The sequence below is a fragment of the Mus caroli genome, unplaced genomic scaffold, assembly GCF_978045245.1.
Source record: "Mus caroli unplaced genomic scaffold, Mus_caroli_1 scaffold_1, whole genome shotgun sequence".
Lineage (NCBI taxonomy): Eukaryota > Metazoa > Chordata > Mammalia > Rodentia > Muridae > Mus > Mus caroli.
In genome coordinates, this window is record NW_028227256.1 from 88,945,563 (window position 1) to 88,962,656 (window position 17,094).

Sequence of the window (17,094 nt, forward strand, 5' to 3'; positions counted from 1 at the left end):
AATGGGATAAGAGCACTGACTCCTCTTCCAAAGGTCCTGAGTTCAAATCCCAGCAACCACATGGTAATTTACAACCATCCGTAATGACATCTGACGCCCTCTACTGGTGTGTCTGAAGACACCTACAGTGTACTTACATATAAATAATAAATAAATATTTTTTTAAAAAGCAAGGGGCCTGCTTTCCCTACACGTACTCAACAAAAGAACCCCTAACCCACATAATAAGTACAAAAGATAGAAGAAGAATACATACAGGAAAGAAAGAGATACAATTATTTGTAGATTATATTATTTTTACTCAGAAAATTCAAAGGAGTTGACCAAAAAAAGCTTCTAGAATAAATAGCAAGTTCAGCCAGGTTATTCAATCCAAAAGGCAAACACAAACAAACAAAATAAAAAAGAGAAACACAGAGAGAGAGAGAGAGAGAGAGAGAGAGAGAGAGAGAGAGAGAATTACACAGTATTCTGTATGCTAACAGCATAGAAGTCAAAGATGAATAGCAGATGGAATTCAATTTATATTTGGCCTAAGTAAACTTGTAATACTTGCATTTAAACATGACATATCTGTAGGAGGCAACACTTTAAACACTGATATAAGAAATCAAAGAAGACATGTATATATATATATATATATATATATATATGTGTGTGTGTGTGTGTGTGTGTGTGTGTGTGTGTGTATATCTGATATGTGATATATATCTGTGATACAGATCAAAAGAAGAAACAGGCAATGTCAAATCTTCTAAGTTTAATGGAGTTCCAACTAAAACCTCCAAGGATGTTTTAATGGTCAGAGACAAGCTCTATTAAGTTGCAGAAAGGTGAAGATGCTAGAATAGCCACAATGAATTTAAACAGAAGAATAAAGTCAGAGGAGTTACTCTTCTGCTAATGAGCTTTATTACATGTTGATACAAAGCAAGAACATGGAGTGGTCAGGAGGGCTGTGCTGTTCATCCATAAATGAATCAGCACAAATATTCTCAGCTGTTTCTACAACGGTGTAAACACAGTTCCATGGTAGGCAGTGCGAGAGCCATTGGCTAGCTGTGGGGAAGCAGATGAACCTTCAATAACCTTACCACAAGAAACAACAACAAAGCCTCCAACAACAGCAAAACCAAGCTTAGCATCACAAAATGGATCCTGTATTTGAATGTAATATGCAAAACTACAAAGCTTTTAGGAAAAAAAATAGGAGAAACATTTTGTGCCTAGGAGTAGGGAAATATTTTTAACTTGATATCAGAAGCATCATTAAAAAAAAAAAAGAAAAGAAACAGGTTAATTAGACTTATCAAACCCAGAAATTACTGCTCTGGAAGAGACATTATTAAGAGGTTGAGAAGACTAACTGCAGGTGGAGAAAATATTTACAAAATACATATTTGATAACAGACCAGAGTCTAGAATACATAAACAGCTTTCTTAAATTCAGTTTGAAATAGTCCAGGGTTGGGCATGGTGGCTGGCACACTCCAAAAGTCAAGTGATGTGCTTCCATTTGTATTATAGTGTGTGTTGAAATAAAATTACAGGAAGAACCAGTTAGGTGCTTCTGGAGGACACAGTATGAGATGTGGGTGCAAGTCAGCAACACCAGACATCTTCCAGTGATGGAAATGTTCTGTTCCCCTGACTACACTGTGTCCACAACTGTCACAACTGTGCACATTCTGTGACACATGAATCTGTGTAGCTGATGGAACTTGAACAAGTGCAGCAGGGTGTGCCAGAGTCAATGCCCTGCCACTGAGCTGTACCTTAGTGATGCAAGACAACACTAGTGGGAAGACCAGGCCAGGGATACTTGGGACTACTCCCTGGCATGTTTCTTTGCAACTTTCTCTTAATCTGCCATTATCACTAGGAGAAAATTTGAAACTATATTGAGTGTGATATAATAAAGTAACAGAATTTTAAAGTGTAAACTTAAGAGATACTTTTTGTGTTATAATTTTTAGAAATTGAAGCACAGGAAAGAAGGACTGCCAAGCAAAGCTACAAGGTAGTTTTAAGAAACTGAAACGGAACCAGAAGATAAATGCTCATTATTTTCTGGTTAAAAATCTCAAAATTGTGAATATAACATTTGCCTTCGGGCTGGAGAGATGGCTCTGCGGTTAAGAGCACTGACTGTTCTTCTGGAGGTCCTGAGTTCAATTCCCAGCAACCACATGGTGGCTCACCACCAATGATATCTTACCCTCTCTTCTGGTGTGTCTGAAGACAGCTACAGTGTACTCACATAAATAAAATAAATAAATCTTAAAAAAATTTGTCTTCAAGTTAATCTGTAGATGCAACACAATCCCACATATATGTACCCACAAGCTTTTCTTTTGTTGATGTTGATAAGCAGATTTTAAGATGTGTAACTCTTCCTTTCTGGAAGACTTGGGAGAAAAAAGGCGACCTAGACTAGAAGCAGGTGAATGGAAGACATGCTAACAGACCTCATGGTACATGAAAGGCCACATTCCAGAAAGTCCTGTAGTGCTGGTGCAGGAAGAGACAGGTTGGCATGAACCAGGTCTGTCTTCAGTGAAAGAGTCTGGAGAGAGAGGTGCCAGGGGGAGGGAAGGAGAGGAAGAAGGAAGGAGGGATAACAGGAGGGATGGAGGGAACCACAGAGAGACGAAGGAAGGAAGGAAGAGGGAGAAAGAGAGAATAAGAATAGAAAAGATAGAGAAAATAAAAGCTTGAACCAAGAGGTCTTACATAAGATGATGACTTATGCCAAGCAAGTTTATTAAGTGTAGCATCCGTACTGGCTGGTTTTGTGTGTCAACTTGACACAAGCACGAGTTATCATAGAGAAAGGAACCTCCCTTGAGGAAATGCCTCCATGAGATCCAGCTGTAAGGCATTTTCTCAATTAGTGATCAAGGGTGAGAGGGCCCATTGCAGGTGGTGCCATTCTTGGGCTGGTAGTCTTGGGTTATATATATATATATATATATATATATATATATATATATATATATACCAAGCTGAGCAACCCAGGGAAAGCAAGCCAGTAAGTGACAACCCTTTCCTCCCCAATCTGTTTCTTGGTCATGATGTTTGTGCAGGAATAGGAACCATGACTAAGACAGTATCATATATACTATTTGCAGGGGACATTTAGCCAAGGTCATCAGAGAGCTAAATCAGACCATGTTGTTAAGAGAACATAGGATCCTCAGACACAGCTGCTTAAGGACTGATAGTCACAGCCCAGGGAGAAGAGAAACCACTCCCTCAAGGCACTCACTTGAGTGCTTGCTAAAGTCCACTCCTTGCAGACCAGCCTTGCTAAGTCCACTCCTGGACATGGACACAGGACTAATGTTCCCTTCGGTCTTTCATGAGAGCCTCTGATTGAATCTCTGGTCTATCTGGTTCCCAACGAGTAGACAAAAAGAGCTGGCTGGGTGAGGGGGTCCAGTGATTTGATTTATGAAATGGTGATACTTCCTAGAGCAGAGTGTGATCTTCCAAACAATGGGTGATCTCTAGAACAATTTCCCATCCGAAAAATGGGTTCAATCTCAGATAGATTTAAAAGACAAATGTCACAAGAGAACATTTCCATGAGCTTAGCAGAGGCAAATGTTTCCTAAATGGAAAATCTCTTTAAGGTGAAATGTACACATTAGACATTAAAATAAAGAACTTTTCTTCATTATAAGACCCATGAGGACATGACATTTAACTAATTGGAAGATCTTTGCATCAGAGGACTCAGACCTGACAGGGGACTCAGAATCAGACAATGTAAGAAACCTCTGTGTAAAGAGACCCCATATGAACACGGGCAGAAGATGTTCATCAGAGAGTTTATATCCAAATGGACAGGGAGAGACTCTATTGATGTCAGCAGAAAACCATTTGCATTTGGAAAATGCAGATTTAAGTCAGGGTGAGATACCTTTGGAGCCCAGAAGAAAGGCTGAATTGAAACATAAGGTTTGGGACCACTGGGATTCTCCTATACCACCAACAGGAGCTAAACTGGCACATGCAATTTGAAAAACAGTTGTGTAGTTTCCATTAAACCTGGCAATACACACACCTTGTGCTGCAGTAGTTACACACACATAAGCCTTATATATAGCTAGGTCCAGCCTAGATACAGTTCTGTGTAACTCAACAAACGGCACAGATAGCAGTTAGAAAAAAAATACTACCTGGATTCCATATAGCAGCATTACACACCCTAGAGAGTATCCATGATACTGTCAGCCAATAGCAAAGCACAGAACTGCATGCTGATGTACATGTGAATATAACCAAGAAATAATGCATGGATTGCTACATGCAAAGACAGGGAGACACCCAGACATGGCTGAGCCAAAGCAGAACATGAAACTCTAAGTGGACTCCAATGATCTACCTGGGAACTGGTTCCCTGAGTCCACACTCAGAAAGCACATTTGGACGAAGGCTCATTACTGTAGGTAGTTTTACAGGTTTGTTAAATTTCGTTAAAATGTTAAATAGATTTGGGTGGTATAAGAGGTTTTACTTGAATTACTGTTGAGAATACTACGGATATCTCTACCGACAGTAGAGATATCTACTGGGGAGTATTTCCCAATCCCAAAGTTCTTCTCACAGCATCCTTAAATTCAGTATTCCTCAGACAGTAGATCAAAGGATTCATCATGGGCGTGAGGACGGTGTACACAGCAGAGATGAGCTTGTTGGAGCTCCGGGTATCAATGGCCTGGGGTCGCACATACATGAAGATCATGGCCATGTAGAAGAAGGTGACCACAGTGAGGTGGGAGGCACAGGTGGAGAAGGCTCTCCACCGGCCTGTGGCTGAAGGGATGCGCAGCACAGCCAGGGTGATGTGGCCATAGGAGAGAATGGTGGCCAGGAGTGGGAACACCAGAATGATGAAGGCCAGGATGAAGTCCACCAGCTCTGCAGTAGAGAAGTCAGTGCAGGCCAGCTTGAGGATGGGGGAGATGTCACAGAAGAAGTGGTTCAAGACATTGGAGCCACAGAAGGTGGCGCTGGAGATAAAGTAGACCTTAATCACAGAGATAGTGAAGCCACTAGCAAAAGAGAAGGCCACAAGCTGGACACACAGCCCTGTGGTCATGATGACTTGGTAGCGCAGGGGGTGGCAGATGGCCACATAGCGGTCATAGGCCATGGAAGCCAGGAGTACACACTCTGTACACACCAGGGAGCTGAAGAAGTAGAGCTGAGTCATGCAGCCAGCAAAAGAGATGCGTTTCCTCTGCAAGAGAAAGCCGTCCAGCATCTTGGGGATGATGTCTGACACATACCAGATCTCTAAGAAAGATAAGGAGCCCAGGAAGTAGTACATGGGTCTGTGGAGGGAGGCACTGCTCCAGACAGTGAGGATGATGGCCAGGTTCTCCACCAGCACAAAGAGGTAGGCGAGCAGGAAGAGGAGGAAGAGCAGGTACTGCAGCTCAGGGGCTGTGGGGAAGCCCAGCAGGATGAAGGTGCTGACCTTGGTGATGTTCTCCCCCCTCATCCCTGTGCAACTGCAAAAGATCAAGAGGCCAATATCAGAAGGGCCAAGCATCAGCTGATGGGAGAACAGGGAGCCAGCTTGTAATGTCAGCTGGAAGACAGACAGCATTCCTGATTCTTGTGAGCAGCAAGGACAGGAATTTATTCTGTTAGGTCTTAAACTGGAAAGACCTGTGCACTTGTGTTTGGGTGTCTACTGAAGAGGGGACAGACAAGGGGAACTGTTGAAGATAGATATTTAAGACATAGGAAACCTACAGTGGCTCACTAGGCGAGTAGCTGGGCTCGGAAATGGGTTTCTTTGTTGTTTTGCTGGGTAGGGTTTATATTCTAGGAAGGGCATGCTTGTTTTTTTCCAGCCACTACCAGCACCGACCCCCTGTTCAATCATGGCAAACATGATAATACTTATTTTATATTTTCCTTTGAATCAGAGGTGCCAAAGTAGTGTTTGTTCTGCTGTGCTTTTGTATCATAAACGTTTACCATGGAGAAAGAAAGCTGGTATAGACAGGGCTGGGTGTGCCCTCCTGTAGAGGTGAATATAGACAGGGCTTTGCTCCTTAGTCTACAAGAAAGAGTATAGAGAGGACTGTGCTTCTGGTTCTCTGGAGATGTGAGTATGGCAGCCTAGGAGGTTGCGGTGACTCAGTGAGGACTCCAAGGCCCCTTGACTGTGTGACCACCTCCTCCCTACCCCACCTCAGCAGGAATGCACATCTGCTCCCACATCCTGACATTTTACCACAGTGGTACTCAACCTGTGGGTCACATATCAGATGCCTACATTACAATTCATAACAGTGGCAGAATTACAATTACGAAGTAGCAACCGGATGATTGTATGGTTGGGGGTCACCACAATGTGAGGAGCTGCGTTAAAGGGTGGCAGTGTTAGGAAGGTTGGGAAGCACTGCTCCACAGGTTTATAACGACACCACTGCCTTTCCTGGAGACAGACTGGAGTGGAGCAGCAGCTCAGGAGCTGGCTTAATTTGAACATGGGGCAGGGAGTCGGCTAAATTTGAACATAGGGAAACTGAGGCCAAAGGAGGTCTAGGAACGTTCCTGGAAGCACTTTGGGGGAAGAGTTAGTCTCTCAGCAGATAAAAACAAACAAACAAACAAACAAACACCCCCCAATATTCTTCTGGGCAACAGCTGCAGTTCTGAAGCACACAGATCAGAAAGCTGGAGAGGGAGACTGGGTAGAACAGCACCCCATTGAGACTCCGGCAGGGAGGGCTCACGATGTTACCAGAAACATTGGATGGAGTCAGGACAGGTCAGGACCAAGCTGTGGGGATAGTGATCCAAGGTGCAGCTGGGGACCCATGCAGTAAACGCTGGCCCATTGCAGCTCCAAACAAGGGAAACACGAGAAAGCTAGGGCTTAGCATTGCCACCTGCAGAAGCTATTCCACTCATGGGAACAGAGATCAGGCCCAGGTCTCAGAAGCACTGATAGAGTTGGACAAGGGTTCCAAAGCAGACTGAACTCAGGGTGACAATGAACACACATGGCACAAGCCTCTGAGATTCCTATAGCTCAGGCAGTAAGCTCTGGTATAAGGTCTAGATACCAGGCAACCAAGCTGACCCAAAACCAAACAGGATGCAGAAGGAGGCTCTAGAGGCTACTCAGGATCCTGAAGAACTGGCAGGTAGGAGGGAAGTCAGGAGCAATGGCCCCTCCAACAATGGAATCTAGACATGGGGTTATGGAGCAACAAACACCTACTGGCTCTCAATAATGGAGGAACCAGTGCCAAGGCCACTGCTCTTTCAGGTGGATGGATCTGGGCCCAGGACTGGCTTCCATAGCCACAGATAGTTCTTGTAGGTACCAGAATGGCAGTGAACACAGGCACAGACCTGTTTCCTACTAACACCCAAAACACACACCACCTCTATGTTGGAAGACTGACTGTGTAGACTGATCGATCATAGAGCTACTCTCACACACTGATGTAGTCACATCCCCCTAACTGCTGGCTGGTAGCTTTCCTATGCTGCTGTGTCTGCTGACCTCTGGGCCAGTGACTGGGTCTGCCCTCCAGCTTCTTCCACTACCACCCATTGATAGCTACACTTGCTCAGCTCAGGCTTCATGTCTCTCCTTTGTACTTGTCCATGAATGACCCCTGGCACCTCGCAGTAAGGCTTGCACATCTGTCCAGTCATACAGATCCACTGCATCTAGGTGCACTGCTTGACCAAATCTGAAGGCAGACTAGAATGATGGGCATTTGCTCAGGCTGCTGAAGCTATGTCAGTGCTGATGGCCAGCCGGCTGCAGATTTTTTTTCCAATTTTTTATTAGGTATTTTCTTCATTTACATTTCAAATGCTATCCCAAAAGTCCCCTATACCTTCCCCCCTCCCTGCTCCTCTACCCACCCACTCCCACTTTTTGGCCCTGGCTTTCCCCTGTACTGGGGCATATAAAGTTTGCAAGACCTAGGGGCCTTTCTTCCCATTGATGGCTGACTAGGCCATCTTCTGCTATATATGCAGCTAGAGACATGAGCTCTGGGGGTACTGGTTAGTTCATATTGTTGTTCCACCTATAGGGTTGCAGACACCTTGGGTACTTTCTCTAGCTCCTCCATTGGGGGCCCTGTGTTCCATCCAATAGCATCCACTTCTGTGTTTGCCAGGCACTGGCATAGCCTCACAAGAGACAGCTATATCAGGGTCCTTTCAGCAAAATATGGCTGGTGTATGCAATAGTGTCTGTGTTTGGTGGCTGATTATAGGATGGACCCCCAGGTGGGGCAATCTCTGGATGGTCCATCCTTTCGTTTCCTGGCTGCAGATTTATAGTCTATGGATAAAGTAAGTCTGGAGAAGCAGTTTTTAGGGTGCTTCCTAAGGCACCATGATTCTGGTTTGCAAAAAACAGAAAGCATCATGTGAACACTTGGATGTCTGGCTGACAACAGTGGTTCTATGCTTGCTGGGAAAGGGCAGTGACTCCTAGGAAGGTGGTGTCATTAGACCCCCGCAATGAGGGGATCTCAGGCCCTGAGTACAGAAGGAGTCCTTTCCTTCCTGTTGAATGTCATAGCATACACATGATGGTCACAAGGAAGACTCAGATTTCACAAATTTCTGACCTCCTTGATAATGGACCTTCACTTCAATGACAATGACTTTATAAGACAGCAAAGACTAGACATCTGAGACAGGATGGCCACATGGACACTCAGGCAGATGTTGAAACCATGCAGCCACGGGCCTGAGGACCCGACCTAAGAAGAGGCAGAGAGGGTTCTCCCCAGAGGTCAGGCAGGAGAGCAATCTGGCCACATTTTGATTTTGAACCTCTGATCCCCCAAATTTTCAAAGAGCAAATGTCTGCTGTTTTAAGCTATGGATTCTGGTCCCCAGTGGCAATAGCCTTGGGTACTGTCAGCAAGAAGAGAGGAAAAGAAGAGACAGGTGAACTCAGTTACTTAGCCTACCCAGGTCATAGCAATAATAGAAGTATAAGAGAGGGTCCTGTGGCTACCTGTGTCTAGGAGCTCTGCCTGGTGTGTGTGTGTGTGTGTGTGTGTGTGTGTGTACGCGCTGTGAGTGTTTATTGGGTAGCTTCATGGCTGTCTGTAAGGTTGGTTCAACAAGCTTGGAATTCATAGGAAGGGATGGGAAAGAAACATCTAGAAAAGACATGGCACAGGACAGATCTGCAGTTGGGATAGGGATTCTTGCCATCAAGGGTGAGTTTCCTGTAAGAACCCAAACTTGTGATAGCTGTAGGCTGTCTCAAGGTAGTAATTTCCTACTATAAAACACTACTAGTGTGGCTCAAGGCTGAAAACTGACCTCGGCAGCACTTACAATGACCTCCATGATGTCATCCAGCCCATGTCTCTTTAAGCTAACTCAATAATGGCCTTTGTCATTGCAATCTCAACATTTGGTCCTGGACACTATGCACTCAGTACAGTTCTCACAGATCCATATTCAACTCGGCTCCCACCCATGCTTACTCAACAGAGGACTCATCATTATACACCTAGCACAGAAGTCCTGAACATACACTCACCAGACTAAGCACTGACCCACCCATACACATTCAGTACAGTACTCAGGGGTGCATAGTCACATAGTACCCATCCACATTGCAGTACCTGCAGATGAGCACTCTGCATCACACTCACAGATGCTACAAATGGTCCTTTGCCGTAGCACTGTGAGCCTTCACGATAGGTGCTGTAACTGTGGAGGTGAATCCTCAGGGCCCAGCCTCAATATGGACATGTATGATGGGGTTTCACTCATGCTACACATGTAGCTCTTCTATGATGCACACTATACCACATACTCTAAAATTACCCTGTGAGTTCATCCTGGCTTGAGAAATACTCATCCTACCTGGGTCTCTGGAAGCTTCACTTGGACAGACTTTGGGAATGAAGAGGGGCCTCTTCCTGGCTGGTGACTCTGAGACTGGCCACAGTGACCAGATGAGTCTTAGACAGGCTATCAGGACATGGGATCCCCAAGTGAGGAAAGAACATGTATGGCTTTTTAGCTTGAGCCCAGTGTCTCCAGGGCCCAATTACTCCCTTGCAGCTGATGAAGCTTCCCATACTGGTAATGAGTTGGATCCAGGCCTCTGAGGCAGGCTGCCTCTGATGCTGCCCCTGCCCTTTAGCCCTCAAGCCAGAGGAGCCCATGGAGCCTTTCTTTGTCTCCCTACCCTCTTGGACATCTGGCTGCTGAACGCTATACTATACCCAGTATTTCTCAGTAGCTAGCCTACTATCCTGCAGAATTCTCCCATCCTCTCCTAAATTCTAGCTGGGACAAACTTCTGCAGCTAAGCATGGGGTCATGAAAGATTTAGCAATACTAAATGGTTTCTGAACACATTTGACAAAGAGCTAATGAAGGCAAGGTGGCTGACTCTGCTCTCCTTTGTTGTGTCATGCAACCTCACTACAGTCTTCCTGAATACACCATGAATACTATGTATTATGTAAGCCCTGGTGTCACACAATACCCAAGAACTTAGCCTGAAACGTCCTGACTCAGAGTCCATACCACTGCGTGTCATGAGCTGCAGTGTTTGCACTGTAAGAGCACATCTGTCTTCTCCTTTAGAAGTTTAATGTTTTAATAAAGCCTTTCCAGGTATTCCTACTGCCATTTTTCAGCATCTAGCAATCAGATGAGTGCACTAGAATGCTTGATTTATAAAACTGCTGTTTGAGTCACTGACTTGAGTTTCATGAAAAAAGTGTTGAATTGATTTTGTCTTGAGACCAGGAATCTCCAACAATTTCTAGCAGGGTCCTAAATATACTTCTGTCATTGCATGCTACATATTTATATGAAGCTGCATTCACAGCATTGACAATTACAAAATCAAGATATTTATCAGGTGAAGAAGTTGAAGATTCTTTGTGTCCGTCAGTGACAAGTATTCAGTGTCAAGATTATATTCCTTGCCAGGTGGTGGTGGCACACGCCTTTGATCCCAGCATTTGGGAGGCAGAGGCAGGTGGATTTCTAAGTTTGAGGCCAACCTGGTATAGTGAGTTCCAGGACAGCCAGGACTATTCAGAGAAAACCTGTCTCAAAAACAAAAACAAAAACAAAAACAAAGCAAAACAAAAAAGATTACATTCCTTGTGTAAAAATAAGCAAGCACATCCATGTAGTTAAATATGTGAATCTGTCTGTGTCTTTAATATAAGGGGAGATTCTTCTATATTAAGAATTGTTTTAAAATACATCTATGTATATTTTATATCAACAAATACTTGATTTATATACCCAATTTATGTACTTATGTTTCAAAGGCTGTGCAAAATTTCTCACACAGAAAGAAACCCACAAGTGGAAAGTGTCTGAGAAGTCTTCATCCGAGCCACAGCAGCCAAGGGGACCCTGCCTCTTACCGCTGCCTGATGATAGAGAAGCCATCAGATCAGCAAGTGTGGGATCAGAAGTGGAGGCTCATGGTTTTGCTTTCTGAGATAGTATAGTGGACAGTCCTCAGCCTCATGTCCCCAGTGCATTCAATGTTAAAGACTCAGAAGGAGGCTGTCAGGCAGACTAGATGCTCTAGCCCCAGCAAGAGAAAGTGTTTCAGGATTAGAGCCAGCCCAGCCCTGGAGCTTCCTGTGCTACAGACATCATAGGGTTCAGGAAAAACTCAGCCAAAGCCCTTACACACTCACAGTTGTGGAGTAGACACACTGTGGACCCATGAGGGAAATGGAGAACTTCTCAGATACAGTGGGACTGCCTTCAATACAACCCCAAGTGGCAACCTCCGTTCCTTTGTCTCCATGTCATGTTGCCACCATGAAGGTGAAGCTCACATGTGTCAGTCAACATCAAGGCAGGTTGTGTGCTGCATCTGCCAGTGCCGACATTGGTAAGAGGTAACCCCGGTGCTTCCCACACTCTGGTCCAAGCCTCCTCAGAAAGAACCATCTACTTAACAAGCAGCACCCGGGCTGCTGATTTGCTTAAAAACAAAGTTGGCATCTGAAGGGATGTGTAAGCATGGCCTCACAGAGGGCTCAATGGCTGGTCATTCCTGAGCTCTGGAAGATTTCTTGTTAAAGGTCCATGTCGCTTCTGTCACCAACCAGCAGAAAAGAGCAACAACACAGCATTCTTCTCAAAGCAGTTTATTCAGGAACCTTTCAACATGCAAGCAGGAATCTCTCTGCAGGAATCTATCTCTAGCCCCCAATCGCAATCCCTTATATAACCCCTAAACCACACCCCATCAGCCCAGTCCGCATAATCTCAGTTCATTGGCCTTTGTCAAATGGCCTGATCTTGCATCATGGTGTGACTGTGTGAGGAGCGGGTGTGGCAGCAGTCCCAAGAAGGCGCCAGGGACTGCAGCTAAGTCTTATGACTTGCACCTGACTTCCTCACCTGAATATAAGCCACAACCATCGTGAGAGCTGCGCAGGTGTACCAGGATACTGGCGAATCCATTTTGGTGGAGATATGCCCCTGCTGCCCTGATTAGCTGAAGCTGCGTACCTGGTGAGGTGAGTGGCCTGCTGTGAGTGGATGGGAACTGAGAGTATATAAGAGTGAGAGGCCCAGGGTTCAGGGGGGATATAGATGAAGAGAGAGAAGAAAGATGAAGACTGAAGCTTGCTGAATAAACTGCTGTTAGAAGGACTGGTGGTCGTGTCGTTCTTGCTGGTCGAGAGCGGACGCGACAAATGGTGGCCCATACGGAGAACCGACTCCCCCACCAAAGAGTTCAGAACTTTCAGCAGTCAGTGTTTGCAGCAGGGTAAGTTCACAGTAAGTGAAATTTGCGACCCCAGGAGTTTGGGAAGGACCTCGGATAAAACAGAGGCAAATATAAAGTTGCCAGGAAGCAGGCACAAAGTAACCCAGGAGTTTTGGGAAGGACCTCAGATAAAATAGAGGCAAATATAAAGTTTCCAGGAAGCAGGCACAAAGTAAAAGTGAAACCATGGGGACAAGTTAAGGTTCACGGTTTTGGGACAAATTAAGGTTCACGGTTTTGGGACGAGTTAAGGAACTATGATAACCTCAGTGTAGTGATCAATAGATCCTCGCTGTGTAGTTATGCTTTTTTCTCCCATTGACCCTTTGTGGGTAGGTCTGATAATTTTGGTCTTGTTTGTTCTGATTTATGGACTCTGTTACTGTTTGAATTGTCAGGCAGTCAAGACAGGTCAGAAAATCCTTACGGAGCAACAAGAGAGAATGTCGGAAGAAGAGAAGGGCTTAAAAAGAAAAAAGAAGAAAGGAGACACAGTGTTATCAGGTGGACAGAAAGGACAAAAGAGCCGAGGTGGAGGAGGAAGGCGAATTGGCTTCTGCGCCCCCTCCCTATGCCTCCTTGGCAGCCGCGTATAGACGGACCTTCTGTCCGGAGGTTTGGAGAGAGGGTAGATTCTCCTTGCTGGGATGTCCTATTTTCACCGACCAAGCAGGGCAGAGATATCATGAGCCTCTAGATTTCAAAGTAATCAGGAATTTGGCTGAGTCCGTGCGGATGCACGGCTTAACTGCCTCCTATATTGTGGCTCAAGTAGAGGCCTTGAATAGACACTGCATGACGCATTGGGCAGGCTTGGTAAAGGCATGCCTTTCACCTGGGCAGTATTTAGATTGGAAAGCCTTCCTTATTGAATTTACAAATGAACAGGCAGTGGCTAACGTTGCTGCAGGAAATCCAGCATGGGATAGGGATATGCTGCTTGGCCAAGGTCGCTTTGCACAACAACAGACAGGATATCCAGTGCAGGTGTTTGAGCAGGTGAATCAGATTGCCATAAGGGTGTGGAAATCATTGTCCACCGGTGTTGACGGTGTTACAGAACTCCAGAGAGACAATGAGGCACTGAATCAGGTAAGAGAGGAGCGCTCTCAATTGGTTTGGGAGAGAGGGTCTGTTTGTGTGTTTCCCCAGGATCACCAACAGCTGTGGGTCCCAGAACGGCTGACCAGAGCAATTCAAGGCAAGCGGAGCTATGAGGACATGGATGTTCCTGTGGCTGGGAATGCTCCCGCTAGTGAGAACTGAAGAGCTCTGTGTTCCTGAAACCCATGCCATTGACGCATTCAAGTGTTTCCTCAATTCTTTACATCTAATGCTTCACTACAATTGCCTTTTTTCTATGCTGCTTCAGCTAAAGGGATTGTTGTGTTTTCAGATGATTCAAAATATTTCACAGATGAGTGATTGTGTTCAGCTGTATCTACTAAAGCTAATGCTACCTGGATTTGAGGGGTGTGGCCTGCCAGTATATCCAAGGGCAATGGCACTATACCCTCCCAACCTGGATGGGCCCCCCTTCCTTTTTATAGGAGTGTTCCTGATTCCCTTCCACCTTGGGCAGTGCCCCTTATATGTATGATTGTTATGTGGGGTGAATGGTAGTTGCACTGATCTTTCCCCCTTAAGCCAGGTGGCGGGAGGGGCCTGGGGTAATGCAAATTTTATTGGAATGGTTCTAATGTGTTTGAAACTTCTGTATTTCAATTTGCTGGATGAAGGAATGTTTCTTTTCTGACTATGCCTGTTTGTATGTGATCTCCTTTTGTGTTTATTGTTTATAAGAATAATGTTAATTATAGTAGTGATATTCGTTATATCATTTGGCTGTTGTGACTAGGATGCCTTGCTTTGCACCTTTGCCTGTTCAAGTTACTTTGTTTACAAACTGTCTATCCCTTGCCTCAGGGCTTATGGGAGCCCTGGGATGTATGCTTGTAATAGTGTGTGTGTGTTGTGTGTTTGGCGCATGTGTCAGGTGCAGCGTGTGCAGGCCCGCACTTTCGCCATGGTAGCGTAGGCTTTTGCCGAAGTGGAGGTGGGACAATCTCCTCAGATTTGGTTTGCCATTCTAAAGAAATAATGCTGCGTTATGTCATGGGTTGCGAGGCTAAGCACTGCACAGAGGATAGCTTGCTGTTGGCATCCTGTGGAAGGCACGTCTGATTGCATGAAGGTTCAGTGTCCTAGTTTCCTTCCCCCAGGAAAAATGACACAGGAGCTGGCCAAAACCTCTCTGGGTGATGAGCCCAAGGGATGGTTTTGTGTAGGGCCCCTATGCTTGCACACTGGGAATCAGACCTCTACCTTCACCCATGAGGCTTGTTTGCAGCAATCAAGATCTGGCCATAGATTAATCAGCATTCTGGCCTTTTGATGCACCTGCCACATGCAAACAGGACAATCTCCCCAGGTGTGGCTTGGCATGATAGAGAAGTAGTCAGTGATAAGACTCCCTGGGCATGTCACCAACCTAAGACAGGGATCAAACCAATGCTGTTTGTCTCCCAAGGATGGGTAAGGGGTATTGCTGCAGGGGGCAATCTACAGACATTCTCTCTGCCAAAAAAGAAAAAAAAAAGAAAAAAGGGAGAAACTGCGGGTGTGGCAGCAGTACCAAGAAGGCGCCAGGGACTGCAGCTAAGTCTTATGACTTGGACCTGACTTCCTCACCTGAATATAAGTCACAACCATCGTGAGATCTGTGCAGGTTTACCAGGATACTGGCGAATCCATTTTGGTGGAGATATGCCCCTGCTGCCCTGATTAGCTGAAGCTGCGTACCTGGTGAGGTGAGTGGCCTGCTGTGAGTGGATGGGAACTGAGAGTATATAAGAGTGAGAGGCCCAGGGTTCAGGGGGGATATAGATGAAGAGAGAGAAGAAAGATGAAGACTGAAGCTTGCTGAATAAACTGCTGTTAGAAGGACTGGTGGTCGTGTTGTTCTTGCTGGTCGAGAGCAGACGCGACATGCCTGCACCATGGATGTGGTGTGCCTGCATCATGGTGTACCTGCACTCTCACGATGGATGTGGCTTATTTTTGGGTATATGAGGAAGTCAGGTGCAAGTCATAAGACTTGGCTGCAGTCCCAGGTGCCATCTTGGGACTACCACCACACCCGCTCCCCACATCTCCCCCTTTTTTCTTTTTTGGCAGAGAGAATGCCTGTATTCGGTTTTCCCCTGAGACAATGCCCCTTACCCATCATTGGGAGACAAACAGCTTTGGTTTGATCCCTGTCTTAGGTTTGTGACACTCCCAGGGAGCCTTACCCATCATTGACTACTCTAGCATGCCAAGCCACACTTGAGGAGACTGTCCTGTCTCCACCGCTGCAAAAGCCTGTATCATCAAGGGTTGGGTTATACGGCAAATGCACCAAAAGGCCAGGATGCTGATTAATATCAGACACAGGGCAAGTCCACCAATTTCAGCCCACTCTTTCAAGCGGGAGACAGCTGTAGATCTGCAACACCCGCGGATAAATTATTCACAGCCACAGCAGTTTGATCCACAGAGGTAAGGGATATGGCCATAGCCATGGCTGTAGTGGAGCAGTGACAATGGCCACAGTAATGCCAAAAATCCCTTTTAGGTCTAAAAGTCATAGCAGAAGGAGCTTGGACAGGCCAAGGTACAAAGCGAGGCATTCTAGTCACAACAGCTAAATGATATTTAGATGCATTCCAGCATGTACTATAATGACAAATATCACTATTAAAATTAACAACATTATTCTCATAACTACCATTATAAACAATAAACACAAAAGGAGGCCACAAACAGGCGTAGCCTTAAAGAAAGCATTGCGCCCTCCAGCAAGTTGAGATACAGAGGTTTCAAACACACTAGACCCATTCCAAAAAAAACTTTCATTACCCCATGCCCCTCCCACTAGCATACTCAGAGGAGAAAGATCTGTGCAACTACCATTAATCATTTGAAAGCTCAACAATCCCCTCAACTGAAGCTGCATCAGATCCTGCACAGGCGCTATTTCCCCATCCCATGGTAAAAAGGGTAACTGCAGGGAAGCATTAGATGGTGAAAAATCAAGGGAACACTTGTGCCGAATGCGTCATGGGTTTGGGAAACACAGATAAGATTCCCCAACGTGGATCTTCAGTCATCACCACGGGAAGTATCCTCAACACCAGGAACATCCACGCCGTCCCCACTCTGCTCATTTTGGACTACTCTGGTAAACTGCTCCGGGACCCAGGGCAGCTATCAATGATCCTCAGGAAACACACAAACAGACCCTCTCACCCAAAACAATT

The 17,094-nt window shown here is 45.5% G+C and overlaps 1 protein-coding gene across 1 annotated transcript; it reads right to left on the reverse strand.

Annotated features, from left to right (window-relative positions):
* Positions 1-4,573: 4,573 nt before the first annotated feature.
* On the reverse strand, positions 4,574-5,512 carry LOC110301540 (olfactory receptor 6B2-like). Its single transcript, XM_021172041.1, has one exon. The coding sequence runs from the start codon at positions 5,510-5,512 to the stop codon at positions 4,574-4,576; it is 939 nt and encodes a 312-aa protein (XP_021027700.1).
* Between the last annotated feature and the right edge of the window lie 11,582 nt (positions 5,513-17,094).

What these genes read in the sequence shown, in the direction of transcription:
- LOC110301540 (XM_021172041.1), bottom strand. Translation starts at nt 5,512, where the DNA reads ATGAGGGGGGAGAACATCACCAAGGTCAGCACCTTCATCCTGCTGGGC.